This window comes from Acomys minous (genome assembly GCF_964271855.1).
Source record: "Acomys minous genome assembly, chromosome: 15".
NCBI classification, from domain to species: Eukaryota; Metazoa; Chordata; class Mammalia; order Rodentia; family Muridae; genus Acomys; species Acomys minous.
Window position 1 is genome coordinate 51,146,942 of NC_140497.1, and position 16,726 is coordinate 51,163,667.

Genomic DNA, 16,726 nt, shown 5'->3' on the forward strand with positions numbered 1-16,726 from the left:
GTAACTCATCCTAGGTGTACCTCCTGCTTAATCCTAGCTGCATCTCATCACAGCATCATTGCAACAAAGCCCCACCCACTGGTACTAGGCTGTAATACAAACCCTTGGGAGGCTGAAACAAACACCATTTCTTCCAGTTCCAGGTCAGCCCTAAGCTGTGTGTGTACACCAGGAGTCCCAGTTCATACCCAACTACAGTACCAGACTGTGTCAAGCTGAGTGCACAGCTGTAAGCCCAGCCTCCAGGAGCAGGGGCAGGTCGATCTCTGTGAGTTAAATAAAGGCTAGTCCATGTAGTGAGTTCCAGGACAGCCAGAGAAACATAGTGAGAGCCGGTCTCAAAAACAACAAATCAAAAGAAACAAGCAAAACAACAGGCTAGGGACAGATCTGTTTGTAGAGTGTTTGCTCAGCATGCTTGAGGCCCTGGGTTCAATGCCCAGCAGGGCTCTGTGGTCCCAGCCATCTGATTGGAGCATAAGTGAGGTGGAAGCCTGATGGTCAGAGGTTACAGGGAGGGATATTTAATCAGGGCGGTGCTGCGCCTGGTTTATTATCTGTTTTTCCTACAGCTCTGATTGGAGGGACAGGCAAGCAGATGGGCTCTGGGGCCAGGTGGGCAGAGGAGCTAGGGCTCAGACTGACAGGCTTGGGAAGGACAGACTGGGAGGTGTGATGCAGCTATCGGGTAAAATGAAGCCAGGCATTGAGTGGGACTGTCTGAAGTAATTTATTACTTTGTTTCTTTTTTTTTTTAGAAAATTCATTTCCCTCAAAACAGCTGAGTTCACAGGGTCCATAAGACTAGCTGTCCACGTGAGCTATCACTGGTGGTAGGCCCACAGAAAAAACCTTCTAGACATCTGGAATTTATTGACTCTAAGATCACAAAGGACTAAAGGCTTTCACCACTGTGAGGAAACCAGGAGACATCAGTGAGGTGGCAGCAGGTTCCAGGAGAGGCTGTAAGAAGCTCAGGGTAAGTGAGTGTGTCTGTCCCTAAAGAGTACCCCAGAGCCAACCCTCAGAAGGAAGTCGACAAGAGTCCACTCGTGTATTCCCATTCTGATGGCACAGGCAGAGGCCTTGGTCAGACTCCAGGCAGAGACCAAATGCCCCATCTGTCTGGATATCCTGACAGACCCAATCACCGTCGAATGTGGACACAACTTCTGTCACCCCTGCATCAAACACTGCTGGACAGTGCTGTTGGACAAGTTCTCCTGTCCTGTCTGCGGACACCAGTGCCAGAACGGGAACCTCAGAAGCAATGCCCAGCTTGGAAGGATAATTGAAGCTGCCCAGCAGCTCCATAGCAGGAAGAACAAAAAGAAGGGGCAGGAGAGCAGTACCAGTTGTGAGAAGCACAACCAGGTCTTGACCCTCTTCTGTGAGGATGACCTGCAGCTGCTGTGTGACCAGTGCATTGGGCCCGCTAGTCACAATAGCCATCAGGTGACACCCATTGCAAAGGCTGCATCTCACCACAGGGAGAAGCTTCAGGGCTTCATCAAGATCCTGAAGTCTCAAGTGAAAGAAGCTGACGAGTCACTCAGCGTTCAGAAGGAAAGAACCTTGGCCCTGAGTGTGGAGGCAGAAGCACAGATGTGGGATCTGACTTTTGAATTTAAGCAGCTGAACCGGTTTTTAGATCGGGAGCATCGGGCAGCATTCTCCAGGTTAGAGGACCAGGAGAAGGATACTGAGCAGAAACTGCTTGAAAACATAGCAGCATTCAAAAACTATGGCTCCAAGCTCAGAGATCTGCTGAACCAGGCGGTGTCTAACATAGAGCTACCTGAAGCAGAAATGCTGTCCACACTCAAGGATTTCCACCAGAATATGGAGACTGAGATAAGCCCTCCCCTTTTCTCAGTTCAGTTTAGAAGAGAAACTTACAACGTTCCTCTCCAGTATTCAGCACTAGAAAATGTTATAGAGCAATTTACAGAGCAAGTAACTCTAGACTTGGAAACAGCCCATCCAAACCTGCTTGTTTCTGAGGATAAAAAATGGGTAACCTTTGTGAATGAGAGACGATATGGTTCTGTTTCTTCAAAAAGGTTTACCAAGAGCCCTGTTGTGTTGGGCTTTCCTCATTTTTCTTCTGGGAGACATTTCTGGGAATTGCAGGTGGGAAAGAAGGCTGAATGGGCTGTTGGTATCTGCAAGGCTGATTTGCCCATCAGGGAAAGGCAGTCCTCTATCCCCCAGGGATGCTGGAGGATTGTCTGGCAGGGGGACCACTCGATGTCTCGGGAGCTGACCCTGACTCTCGGTTTAAGCATGCCAGAGCCATTGGTGTTTTCCTGGACTGTGAACTGGGAGAGTTTTCCTTCTATTGCATGCTTGAGAGATGTCACATCTACACCTTCAGGGACACCTTTCCTGGTCCTGTTTGTCCTTATTTCTACATAGGACCTCATTCAGAACCAAGTAGACTCTGTTCTGCCACAGGTTCTGAGTGAAGCCCCACATGGTGGCCTTATGAGGTCTGTTCATGTTCTAAACTCCTCTGCCCCCAACACAGATGTGTCACTACCTTGCTGTCCAGCTGAAGACAACTTTGAATGTGTGTTTTTCTGCACTGTCTTATTGCTAGGATTATAGGTGTGAGCTTCTCTGCCCAACAATTTTTAGCCATGTTCTTGTTATGTAACCTGATTAGCCCATAACTTTGTATGCTGATCAGGCTGTGATCAAGGTGTCAAGCATTGTTCCATCAAAACTTCCTGTATTCTGGGTTCACAAACATGGAACAACACATTAGGCAACAGAAATAATATTTTGCCTCTAAACCCCATGCCTATCAATGATATAAGGCTGAGCTATACACTTCAATGTTTTCATCTTTGACATTGTCTTGGTAAGTCTACCAGGCTAGCCTTAACTAACTTTGAAGGCTGTCCTGGAATAGCCATCTTGTGTACCTGGCATTACAGGTTTGCATCAGTGCCCAAAACTACCTCAGAATGTTATAGGAATTTTAAGATTTTTTTGTCTACTTTATAACCAAGAGGGCCTTCCTTAGTCCACATTAGCTTTAAATTTTATATATATATATATAAATATATATTTATAAATATATATATAAATATATATTTATAAATATATATATATAAATATATATATATATGTATATATATATATATATATATATATATATATATATCAGAGGCTGACCTTGAATTCCAGATTGTTTAACTTCTGTCTCACAAATATACAACCTTAGTTTCCCTATAACTGTAGAAACACGGTAAATATTATTAAAAAATTAGATTATCAAAAGTAGAGTGATGTTGCTGGGTTTTCATTTAAGTACTCAAATCATCAAGGTTACCTTTTCTCCCCACTCCCTGCCTCCCCAGCTTCGTTCTTTTCCCACTTCCAGGACTAGGCATTGGGTTCAGGGGGCTAACACCATCAGCCCTGTTAGATTTAGGTGTAGTCTTGCTATGTTGTCCAGCCTGAACATGAACTTGTCATCCTTAGTCTTCAGTTTTTCATGCAGCTGGCATTGCAGGCCAATGCCTTTAGTCTTTGATATGGTTTTATCAATTTTTATTCAAAAAATAGTATTTCTGTATGTGTGTGAGAGAGTGGGACAGACAGACTAGAGTTGAGGGTGTGGAGAGCAGGAAAACCTTCCCTCTTTCATCTTATGTCCCCATGCTTGCATTTGGGTTATCAGGTCTGCATGGCAAGCCCTTTCACTTGCTGGGCCATCTCAGGCCCTAAAATTCTATCTGATAGAGAAGGGAAACAAGGGAATAAAGGAGACTCATGTGTGGCTGTTGAGTTCGAGCTAGATCAAAGAAGACACACCCTGTATCTGTGCAAAGCGGGGTAACTGTTGACAGTGGTAATGTCCTTTAGAGTGGAAAAGTTTCAGGAAAGCATTTGGGATGATGTCACCAGAAGGAGACAAATGTTGGAGGAGATGGTTGTAAGCAGATATAAACACTACCCTTGTTCATGTGGTGAAATGTGACAAGGTTCCCATTAATGCACTGTTTTAATCCAAGAAATATTTTTTCCATGAAATTAATTTAATAAAGGTAAAGTGTCTCCTTGTATGCAAGAAGACTGTTCCTCAGGGTCTTGTGTTATCACTTTCACCTTCTCACCATTTTTCACTTAATTCTTAAATTTGTCTAGGCTTGGCGGCTCAGGCTGCATTTCTGGCAGGAGAATGTTTTTTGATTTTGGGGTGACAGTGGCTTTTGGCACTTCTCTTCATGCTTCCACCTCCAGAAAGCTGGGATCACAGGCAGGTGCTGCCACCCCCAGCCGCATGCACTGTTCAATACGGAGCCCGCGTTGTCATACATACGAGGCTAGCTAACAAGTGCGCTGTGTCTCAATTCCAGAAGTGAATTTTCTTTTCCATTTATTGCCAGCCTGTTGTGGCAGAAGAATTTAATCACAACACTCAGGGGGCAGAGGAAGGAGGATCTCTGTGAGTGCCAGGGTAATCTGATGTTCAGAACTACAGCCAGGAGAGCCAGAGATATACCAAAGAAGCCCGGTCTTGAAAACCAAAACGAATGAACCAAAATGACAATGTATTGTGTGTGTTTATGCATTGGCACTTGTGCCATGATAGCCAAGTGGAGGACATGGGACAGCTTCCTGGAGTCAGTTGTCTCCCTCCAGTTTGTGGGCTACAGATAACTACCTCTAGTTCCAGAGATTCGGATGCCCTCTACTGGCCTCTGTAGGCATTAGGCACTCATAGAGGGCACACAGGAACATCCATACATGCAGGCAAAACCCTCATACACAGAAAATAATTTAAAACATATACTCTTCTTCAGTCAGCAAAGGACCCAAGAGCATCCCCATTGCTTTCTTTAGTAGCATCACTCATGGACACTGGTGCTTATGTCTGGAACTGCCTTTGCCTCTGGCCTGGTGCTGTCAGGAGGTGGTGAAACTACGGACAGATTTGAACAAGTAACATTTTCAGTTTGCATCCAGTAGTGCCTTTTGTTGTCCCAGGCTGGCTTTGAACTCACTATGCAAAGTGTTGATTCTCCACATGCTGATATTACAGGCCTTGGCCACAAGGCCCGGTGAAAATAGTACTTAGTTATGGCTTGTTTTTAGGCAGGGTCTAACTATACCAAAGGCTAGCCTTCATCCCAGAGCAAGCCTGCTTCAGTTTCCAGGGTACAGAGACCACTGTTATGAGCCACACACAGGTCACTTGAATTTCTTTTTTTAAAGAAGATTAATTTTGATATATGTGTAGGTATGCACATCTGCATGTAGGTATGTGCATGTTTCAGGCCAGCCAGTGTTGTCAGATCACCTGGAGCTGGAGGTACAGCAGCCAGTTTTGAGCCACCTGACATGGGTACAGGGAATAGCTACATCCTTGAGGATGAGCATCCATCTGCAATCTAGTCTTCTGACTGAGGGACTGATGACTGACTGTGTGGTGCTTGGATGGCATGCAATCTCTAGGTGGAATGCTCCAGCCAAACCCTATGTCCCTGAGCTGGAGACCCAGTAATAAGGATACAGGTTGTTGTTACTGAGGTCGGGCATCCTGGAGCCCCAGCTCCGTGTGTAGCCAAGAGAGGTGTGAATTTAATCCTGCTGCTTTCACTTCATGAATCCTAGGGGTATAGTCTTACCCTAGGCTTTAAGGCCCCACTTTAGAGGGGCTTCCTCATCAAGGGACACATCAGGCAGCAGATATGCACACTGTGCAGAGACATACCTGCAGGCAAAACACCCAGACCCATACCATAAAACAAGAATTTACAATAAAAGAGACCTCTGGCTGGTGAGTTAAGATATAAACATTTAGAGAGGGAGATATATGGGATGCTCACAAGCAGACCTTCTGATGTCAGACTATGGCTCAATGGCTCAGTGGTTACCAGCACTTGGTGCTCCTCCAAAGGACCTGGGTTTGATTCTCACCACACACTTGGTGACTCACAACCACCTGTCAATTCAAGTCCAGGAGTTCTGATTGAATCTTCTGGTATGCTCTGTCAACAGGCATGCACACTATACGTCCATATTAGCTGGTAGATATTTATACATAGAAAATTAAAATTAAAAACCAACCTAAGAGAAAAGGAATACAGGGGCTGGTGAGGTAGCTCAGTTGGTAGCATGCAGGAATCCCTGAGTTCTATTCCTATTCCACAAAGTGGACAAGGATCTGGATCACCTGTAATTCCACCACTTGAGGGGTAGAGGTAGAAGGATCAGAAGTTCAAAGTCATTCTTTGGGTTCATATGGAGTATGGGGTCAGCCTAGGCTACATGAGACCATGCTGCATGTATCAAGAACAACAACAAAAATAATATCACACAAGAATATCGCAGGAGAAAGTTGAGCACAGGGTTTAGGATGTATATCACAAGAGAGTTGTGAACAGCCACAGCTTTGGATTAGGTACCAGTTTCATTCATAGTCATAAGAAATGGCAACCTGGGTGTGGGAACTGAACTCCATCTTCTGTAAGCTCTGTACACACACTTACCCACTGAGCCTCCTTTCTAGACCCTGGGAACTGTTAACATATGGCTTCCATATGGGAATGTTATTTGTTTTTGGTGATTCACCTACATTACCAGCAGAAGGCATGGCCATGTTCATCTTGGACGAAGAACCCTTGTAGGTAGTCACAGCCTTGGCTGTATTTAAGGGAAACAGGAGTCTTTAGAATGGAACAGGAAACAAGCTTGTTGTTTTGATTTCTGTGAAAGCTTTAGTTCAGTCTGCTGAAAATTCTTTCTTATTCAAAGATTTTAATTTCATACACATGTGTGTAAGGGTATGGGCCTGGGCTTTCAGGAGGCCAAGGGCACCAGATAACCTGAGGTGTAATAACAGGCAGTCATGAGCCCGCTGACGGGATTAAGAACAGTAAAAACTATTAATGTCTGAGTTACATCTCCAGCTCAAATGTTACCAATAACTTATGAAATTCAGGAATGTAGAAAATTGACTGGTAGTTGTTGTCTTTCACTCACTGTTGGTCTGAAAGGAGAGAAGACTGGAAGTGCTCAGCTGTGCATGACAACAGTGTTAAGGGGAAGACTTTTCACTAAAATATCAGGGTATGTTTCTGACTGTGCAGGAGAGGGGACAGAGGTCACAGGACAGTGGCTCCCCTTCAGGCTCCCTTCCACTCTCACCTGTACAGAAGAGCCGACAGGCCAGGGAACAAATCATCTCTAGGGCCAGGATGCCAGAATCAGCTCAAGGTTCAGCCAGCTGGGCTCAGGGAAGGAATGCTGCAGGCAGAGGAAGAGGAGGAGGAGTGCTGTATTCCCTGAGGGAAGGAGGGACACAGACAGGGTTGGGATGCTGCTCTTCTGTCTGCACAAAGTTCCTTTCAGTTTGCTCTCCCTAGCTTGTTCTCTTTCTCTCTGTCTCTCTCAGTGTCTCTGTCACTCTCCCTATCTTATTCACTCTCATCTATCTATCTATCTATCTATCTATCTATCTATCTATCTATCTATCATGTATCTATCTATCATCTATCTATCTATCTATCTATCTATCTATCTATATATCATCTACTTATCTATCTGTCTTATGTTTATCCAATTACCTTAAACACTTGTGACTTTCTAAGTGATAGAATTTTTTTGTTATATATAACATATGCTTAACATTAAGCAAGAGTTTATACTAATCAGAATGCACTGTACATAGCCTAAGCATGTGTCTGCTTACCAGAAAGACCAGAAATCACATGCTTGAAACTTCCACTCCACTTGCCCTAGAGAATAGAAATTTTATTTTTTTAAAAAAATATTAGTAAAACCTGGATGATGGCCCATATAGTTTGGCCTGTGGAATGTTTGTCCAACATAGATGACAACTGGGTTCTTCCTGCAGAACTGCATGAAATCAAAGATTGGACGTGTAACCCTGGAATTCATAAGGTAGTGGCAGGAGGATTAAGCCAACATTCCTCCATGAGCCCTCATCTCCAAAAAGCAGGAGTTAGAACCCACAAACTTCCCCTGGTGGAGCCTGTGAGCAAGAAGCTCTGCCCACCCATCCAGGCTCTGTGAGGATCACTCATCCCAGCAGTCAGGAGGCAGAGGCAGGTCGATCTCTCTGAGGTCGAGGACAGCCTGGTCTATGAAGTGATTTCCAGGACAGCCAAGGCTATCACACAGGAAAACCTTGTCTGGAAAACAACAATACCAAAACCAAACAACAAACAAGAGGTCACCCATCCTCACTGTGTCTTCTCTCTCTCCTGAAGTGTGCTCCCTTAGCCTCCATCAATAGCTCTGGGGTCCTCACTGTATTCTCTGTACTGTAGTGTGCTCCCTGAGCCTCTGGGGAGTGGATGAGCCTGTGGTTTCCCTTTGGTAACACCCTAACAGAATATACAAGACACATTCATTCAGTAGAACCCAAGCAGATTTTCTAAGGTCAAAAGAGGAAACTGAGTCAACAATCAGTGTATGTGTATGTATGTGTGTAATTTTGTGGGAGTGCACAAGCACATTCCTACATGTGCCTGTGGAGGATGGGGAAGGATCATAATTGTTATCTTCAGGAACACTGTCCATCTTCATTGAGACGGGGGTTCTCACAGGCTTGGAGTGCATCAGATGGATTAGAATGGCGGGCTACAGTCCCCTGAATTCCTACTGACACCACTTTCTCAAGTGTATGGATTACAAGTGTCAACCCCTATATCCATCATTGTCATGTGGTATGTGGAGACACTTTCTATGGAATGGAATGAGCAGCCTGTTGCTGGAGACTGTGAGGATGGAGAGAGTGGGTGTGTGTGGCATGAACAGTTTTAAAAGAAAATCCCAGATTCTTCTGTTTTATCAATTAAATCAGGAGCCAGAAGCTGGGCTGAAAACCCTCCTAAGTCAGAGAGGCAGAGAAAGATCCCAGCTCATCTTGCTACTGTGCTCACCTCCCTATAGAAATGGCCCATAAGGCTCACTAGCTCAGCTTAAGAGCTAAAGAGCTAAAAGCTAAAGATCCCTTTCTACTTCTACATGCTGTCTTCTGACCAGAGATGCTCCCTGCCACTGAATTCCATTCTCTTCCCCCATGCTCCCCCCATACCCTCTCCTCTAACTCTCCCCACACCTGATCTCCACCCCTATTACCCTCCTCAACCAGTTCTCTCCTTCCATCTACTTCAGGTGTCTGTTTTCTTTCCTTTTCTAAGATTCAAGCATCCTTCCTTGGGCCTTGCTTGACTACTTTGAGTCTGTGGCTGGCAGCATGGTTATCCTGTACTTCATTGATAATGTCTATTTACTTGAGGTTGTTATTTGTTTGATTTGTTCATTTATTTATTTATTTATTTATTTTTTGGTTTTGTTTTTCAGATAGGATTTCACTTTATAGACGTGGACTTGTTTTGTACACCAGGCTATCCTACAGCTCACAGAGATCCCCCTGCCTCTGATTTCCCTTGTGCTGGGGTTACAGGCATGACCCAACTCACCTGGCTGATATCCACCTATAACTTAGTACATGCCATGTGGGTATTTACAGGTCTTGGATACTTCATACAGGAGGACTCTTTCTAGTTTCATGTATTTGCCTGCAATACTGAGCAGTATAATAGTGTGTAATTGAACCACATATTTTTTAAATCCATCCTTTGATGAAGGACATCTAGCTTGCTTCCAGTTTCTGGCTGTTAAAAATAAATCTGCTAAGAACTTAGTTGAGCAAGTGCCCTGGTAGTTTTGTGGAGCATCTTTTGGGTATATGCCCAGGAATATTATAGTTGGGTCTTGAAGTTGATTTATCTCAAAGTTTCTTAGAAATCTCCCTGATGTCTAAGCCTGTTGAACATTTCTCTAAGTACTTCTCATCCATTAGATATTCCTCTGTTGAACGTTGTCTGTTTTGCTCTACACCCCATTTTTCACTGGGTTCTTTGGTTTGTTGGTCTTATCTGGAAGTGGATTCTGTTGCCTCATGGATCACCAGGGTTGATTTGGCTCATCTGGCTGGCTAGGTAAGGGTCCCTTTACTCCATTTTAGATCCATCTGAGTTCCCCTTGAAGCTGCATATTCAGTAGAAAAGGATGACCTTCCATTAATTGAGGAGGATAGGTCTTTGGTCACGGGTATACAAGTAGAGGCACTCCCCTGATACAACATCCAAACAAGTTATTTTGGTTTTTCCAGACAGGGATTCTCTGTGTAATAGCCCTAGTTGTCCTTAAAACGGCTCTGTAGAACAGGCTGGCCTGAAACTCACAGGCATCAACTTGCCTCTGCCTCCCAAATACTAGGCTAAAAGGAATCCGTCACTATAGCTGCCACCATGGCTACCGCTGCTACTACCACCACCTGGCTCAGTATTAGTTTTGAAAGTTGTATAGTAATATATGAGTACAAAAAAGGATAATGAGCCAAATATATTAGTATCATCAATTCCAGCTAGTATTTCTATCTATCTATCTATCTATCTATCTATCTATCTATCTATCTATCTATTTTTAAAGAAGGTGTCATGTATATAAAGCTGGCCTCAAATTCCCTACGTAGTCTAGAATGACCACAAATTTTTGAGTATTGTGGCCTGGTGGCATATTGTGGTGGAGGATGTTTTGCTAGGAGACAAGTTCTCTCAGTCTAGCTCAGGCTGGCTGCTACCTTGCCATGCCCTTGTCTCAGTAGAGAAAAATTAGGGTTGGGGACAGGCAGGCATAACCAATAGGTCCTAGTTGAGGTGTGTATTCTTGGTGAAATCAGTCATGGTTGTGTAATGTGGTCACAAGCTCTCATCACTTCTTATTCTTGAAGGGACCCAATCTGGCCCTTGGAAGATGATGACTCATGCTCCCGGGTATGGGCTCTTACCATCATGGAAGCTATTGTTGTCATCTGGTATGTAGGGGTGGAGTTTCTGTCCTGGCAAGTTTTGTTCTTCCTGGAATCCAAGGTGACTGTAAGTTTAGAGTGAAAAAACTTGCATTTAGGCCCTAAGCCAAAGAGAATCGGACAGACAGATAGAAAGTGAAGGGAGGTAGGTAACTTGCTCTGTAGTCCAGACTGGGATAGAACTCGGAGATCTGCCTGCTTCTAGGTGTGCAGCACTTATATTTCTTAGAGCAGAGTAGGGATGCTTCTCCACTGGTACAGTGCTTGCCTAGTATCATGCACCTATAGAAGAAGCCCATGGTTTGATTCCCAGCATTGCATACACCTGCCTCTAATTGCAAAAGCTGGGGTAGGAAGAACACAGCTTCTAAGGTTGACTGAGTTATAAGATCTCACAGGACTTTACCCTCAATTCTCTTTCCCTTCCACTCCCAGGAAGCACTGCTTATTTTCTCAGTGGAGTTCTCACTCCTGGCATCATTTATCTAGATGTGTTTGGAAAGATCAGGGCATCACTTCTGCTACTAGCCAGGGAACTGCCCAGAGAGGACTGTTCAAAGTAAGTGTGGAGCTGTGATGAAGTGGGAGGTGGGGGGTGGGTAAAATAAGATGTGGGTTTCCTGAGGCTTCTGTGAGAAGGGGGAGATGTGCCTCTCCATGGAATCCATCCATTTCTCTCTCTCTCTCTCTCTCTCTCTCTCTCTCTCTCTCTCTCTCTCTCTCTCTCTCTTTCCTCCCCTCTCTCCCTATCTACCTATCTATCCATCCATCTATCTATCAATCTATCTATCTATCTATCTATCTATCTATCTATCTATCCATCTATCTATCATCTCTCTTTCTATTCTAGTTTTTGAGACAGGGTTTGTCTGTGTAGCCTTTGCTGTCCTGCAACTCATTCTGTAGACCAGGATGAACTCTAACTCAACAAGATGCCCCTGTCTCTCCTCTGAGTGCTGGGATTAAAGCCACATGTACCAAAAGTGTGGATCAATCACTTATTTTTCAGACTATCATTTCCCACATAGCCAATCTGCATTCAGATTTACATTTCTGGCTTGTGTAACCATGCTGCGTCAAGAAATGTTGAAGTAGTCTGTACCAGAAGTCAGGCATTGGACTAATTACGATTCTTACTGTGAGACAGATCACACTGTTTATGTTTGGATAGTTAGTGAGGAACCAAATATTGACGTAAATATTCTTAGTTTTTGGCAAAAGGGGGTGTCTGATTGTTTTAGAGGTTCTGTTGCTTGGTGAACACGATGACCAAGGCAAGCTGGGGAGGAAACGGTTTATTTGGCTTTTACTTCCACATTACAGTTCATCATCAAAGGAAGTCAGGGCAGCAACTCACACATGGCAGGAACCTGGAGGCCAGAGCTGATGGGGTGATTCTCCTGGCTTGTTCAGGCTACCTTCTTGCAGAACCCCATGACCACCAGTCCATGGATAGCACCATGCACAAAGAGCTGGGCCCATTTCTTCATCACTCATTAAGAAAATGTACCACAGGCTTGCCAACAGCCTGATGTTATGGAGGCATTTTCCCAATTGAGGTTCCCTCCATTCTGAAGTCTGTAGCTTGTGTTCAGTCGGGTCAGCACCCTGATGAGTGACCTTAGTTGGATCAAAAGGGAACCTGGATGAGTGAGCGCTGAAGGAAGGGAGACTAGAAAGGAACAGGTCCGGGTAGATCTGGCCTTTGGGGCTGTAGCACTGTACCTGGCACGGTCTGACACTAGCGCTTCTGTTTGAGTAGGTTTCCTTCCCAGACTCTTCTAGGGATTTTAAAAGAACCTATCAAGCTGACTAGGTGGTACATTCCTGTAATCCCAGCATCCAGATGGGTCTGGGCTACAAAGGGAGTTGTAGATCAGGGGCAACAGGGAGGGATTCTGTCTCTAACATGATGTTTTTGGGAGGGGTTAGGTATGGGACCCAGAGCTTTGACTATGCTCAGCCCAAGTGCTGTACCCATGATGTCCATCCCCAGGACTCTGGCTTTCATGTTTAGTGACAAGTGTTGCACATTCACGGAAGTCAGAACCATTTGGTGAGCGTCATTTTTTCCATCTTGTGGGTCCTGGGAATTGACCTCAAGCCCTCAGGCTCAGAAGCAAGAGCCTTGCCCACTTGTAGGTATTATTTCCTCATGGATTATGGCAGCTTTTGTTGTTTCGGTGTCAGGACAAGGTCTGCTCATGTAGACATTGACTAACTAGTCTGGAAGTCTATATGAACACTCAGTTGAACTAGCTAGTATACATCTGCCCCTGCCTCCTATGACCTGATATTACATTTTTGACTCGACACACACAGCTGTTTTTATTGTGGTGGGGGCATGGTCTCAATTAATACAGACTGTCCTCACATTCAGTAAACAGCTAAGTTTAGCCTTGCATTTTGTGGTTTTTCTCCCTATAAAGTTGCATCCTCCAGGTAGTGGTGGCATACACTGTGGAAGCAAATGCCTCCATTGGTCTAGATAGCAAGTTCCAGAGAATAAGCAAGGCTTAATGAGACACTGTTTAAAAGGAGAGAGATGGAAAGAGAGAGAGAGAGAGAGAGAGAGAGAGAGAGAGAGAGAGAGAGAAAGAGAGAGAGACAGAGACAGAGAGACAGAGACAGAGAGACAGAGAGAGAAAGAGACAGAGAGGGAAAGAGACAGAGAGAGAAAGAGACAGAGACAGATATAGACAGACAGAGAGAGAGACAGGGATAGAATAAAAAATGTTTTTCTAGGCTTGTTTATACAACATATTTGTTTTGTTTTTATTTCTGGAGAGACAAGGTTCCTCTGTGTAATCTTGGATGTCCTGGAGCTCACTCTATAGAGTAAGTTGGCCTCCAACTCAGAGAACTGCCTGCTTCTGCCTCCCCAGTGCTAGGATCAAAGGCATGCTCAACAACTTCCAGGAAATCCAGGATGAGACTGTGTCAACAGATCAAAGCTGAGTACACAGCTTTTTAAGCCCACCATTCTGGAGTCAGAGGCAGGAGGATCTCTGTGTAGTCCAGGATGGCCAAGTCTACAAAGTGAGTTCCAGGGTACCCAGAGCTACATAGTGAGACCCAGTATTTAACTAACAAACAAACAAACAAAAACCAAATAAAAACAACCAACCAAAAAAGGCTAAAGTGTATCTCAGTTTGTAGAGTGTTTGCTCAGCATGCTTGAGGTCAGGGTTCAATACCAGGGAGCACCCTGTGATCCCAGCCCTCTGATCTGAACACTTAGGAGGTGGAAGCCTGATGGTCAGAGGTTACAGGGAAGGATATTTAACCAAGGTTGTTCTGTGCCTTGGTTATTCTGTTTATTTTCACAGTTCTGGTTGGAGGGACTGGAGAGCAGATGGGTTGTGGGACCAAGTGGGCAGAGGAGCTAGGGATCAGAAGGCTTCGGAAGAACAAGGTATGATGCAACTGTTGGTTTAACTGGAGCCAGCCATTGAGTGGGGACATCTGAAGTTAATTTATTATTTCTTTTTTTTTTTTTGAAGATACGTATTTTCCCTCAAAACAACTGAGTTGCCAGAGTCAAGAAGACTAGCCCTCTTCCAGAGCTGTTATTGACTGTGGGCCCCCCGAAATGGACATTGTTGGCAACTGGAATTATCCAGCCTAAAACCACAAAGGACTCAAGGCTTCCACCTCTGTGGAGAAAACAGGGGACATCAATGTGTTAACAGCAGTTTCCAAGCGGGACTGTGAGAACTGAAGGAGGAGTGAGTGTGCCTGTCCCTGGACAGTACCCTAGCCAACCCTCAAACGGAAACCAGTCTAGTCCAGACCTGTATTCCCAGTCTGATGGCACAGGCAGAGCCCTTGGACAGACTCCAGGTAGAGATCAAATGCCCCATCTGTCTGGATACCCTGAGAGACCCAGTCACCATCGAATGTGGACACAACTTCTGTCACTCCTGCATCAAAGACTTCTGGGCAGTGCAGCAGGGCAGGTTCTCCTGTCCTGTCTGTCGGCACCACTGCCAGATACGAATCCTCAGTTGCAACACCCGGCTTCAAATGATGATTAAAGCTGCCAAGCAGCTCCACAGCATGAATAAGAACAAAAGGAAGGGGCAGGAGAGCAGTACCAGTTGTGAGAAGCACAACCAGGTCTTTACCCTAATCTGTGAGGATGACCTGCAGCTGCTGTGTGACCAGTGTATTGGGCCTGCTATTCACAACGACCACCAGGTGACACCCATTGCCAAGGCTGCATCTCACCACAGAGAGAAGCTTCAGGGCTTCATCAAGCTCTTGGAGTGTAAAGTGAAAAAAGTTGAAGAGTCAATGAGTGTTCAGTATCATAGAATCGCAACCCTGAGTGAGGAGGCAGAAGCACAGAGGGGGAAACTGACGGCTGAATTTGAGCAGCTGGACCAGGTTTTATATCAGGAACAACTGGCAGCATTGCACAGGTTAGAGGACCAGGAGAGGGATACTGAGCAGAAACTGCTTGACAACATAGCAGCATTTGAAAACTATGGCTGCAAGCTCAGAGATCTCCTGAGCCCACTGTTGACTAAGAGGGAACTCTCTGAAGCAGAACTACTGTCGATAGTCAAGGATTTCCACCAGAATTTGGAGACTGCGATAAGCCCACCACCTTTTTGTGTTCAGTTCAGAAGAGACTTATTTAACTTTCCTCTTGAATATCTCCCGAATTCGGCCCTAGAAAGAGTAATAGAGCAATTTACAGAGCAAGTAACTCTAGACCTGGAAACAGCCCATGCAAACCTGCTTGTTTCTGAGGATAAAAAATCGGTAACATTTGCGAAGGAAAGGCAATGTGGTTCTGCTTCTTCAAATAGGTTTACCAAGTGCCCTGTTGTGTTGGGCTTTCCTCATTTTTCTTCTGGGAGACATTTCTGGGAGGTGCAGGTAGGAAAGAAGGCCGAGTGGGCTGTTGGTATCTGCAAGGCTGATTTGCCCATCAGGGAAAGGCAGTCCTCTATCCCCCAGGGATGCTGGAGGATTGTCTGGCAGGGGGACCACTTCGATGTCTCAGGAGCTGACCCAGACTCTCAGTTTAAGCATGCCAGAGCCATTGGTGTTTTCCTGGACTGTGAGCTGGGAGAGCTTTCCTTCTATTGTATGCCTGAGAGATGTCACATCTACACCTTCAGGGACACCTTTACTGGTCCTGTTTGTCCTTATTTCTACCTAGGACCTCATTCAGAACCTCTTAGACTCTGTTCTGCCACAGGTTCTGAGTGAAGTCCCAAATGATGTTCTTATGATATTTGTTCGTATTCTAATCTCCTCTGCCTCCAATCCAGATGTGCCACTAGCTTGCTATACCTTGTTATGCCTTAATATATTTTATCAAATTGTATTTAAAAATTAGTGTGTGTGTGTGTGTGTGTGTGTGTGTGTGTGTGTGTATGTGTGTGAGAGAGGGACACACAGATGGACTATAATTGAGGATGTGGGTGTCAGGAAAACTTCCCCTCTTTCATCCTATGTCCCAGGGTTTGCATTTAGGTAATCAGATTTGCACAGCAAGCCCTTTTTCCTAAAGAACCATCTCAGGCCCTGAAATTGGCTCTGGATAGAGAAGGGAAACCAGGAAAAGAAAGGAACTGATGAGTTAGACCTAGATCAAACAAGAAGTATCTACATCTTTGCAAAGCAGGGTGAGTGTAGACAGTGGTAATGTCCCTTAGAGTAGAAAAGCTGCTTGAAAGCATCTGGCATGATGTCAATAGTGAGAGACAAATGTTGGAGGAGATGGTTGTAAGCTGATGTAAGTACTACATATGTTCATGTAGTGATATGTGACAAGGTTCCCATTAGTGCACTTGTTTGTCCATGAAATTTAATTTTAATAAAGGTAAAGTGATTCTTTTTATGTAAGAA

The 16,726-nt window shown here is 44.8% G+C and overlaps 1 protein-coding gene and 1 pseudogene across 4 annotated transcripts in view; both read left to right on the top strand.

The window, feature by feature from the left end:
- LOC311583989 (tripartite motif-containing protein 75-like) overlaps positions 1-16,726 on the top strand; it is a 135,688-nt gene extending 118,962 nt beyond the window's left edge. Inside the window, exons 1-3 of one of the 3 annotated variants that reach the window (XM_084757984.1) lie at positions 11,233-11,420; positions 14,191-14,276; positions 14,365-16,726. In XM_084757984.1, the coding sequence (XP_084614110.1) occupies positions 14,672-16,084 (1,413 nt within the window). In that variant the 5' untranslated portion in view covers positions 11,233-11,420; positions 14,191-14,276; positions 14,365-14,671 and the 3' untranslated portion in view covers positions 16,085-16,726. Of the gene's footprint in view, positions 1-11,232; positions 11,421-14,190; positions 14,277-14,364 lie in introns of those variants that run through there. The other 2 variants (XM_084757983.1, XM_084757985.1) reach the window with 2 other exon arrangements.
- On the top strand, positions 1,060-2,954 carry LOC311585017 (tripartite motif-containing protein 75-like; annotated as a pseudogene). Its single transcript has one exon. The product of its transcript is annotated as a tripartite motif-containing protein 75-like (transcript).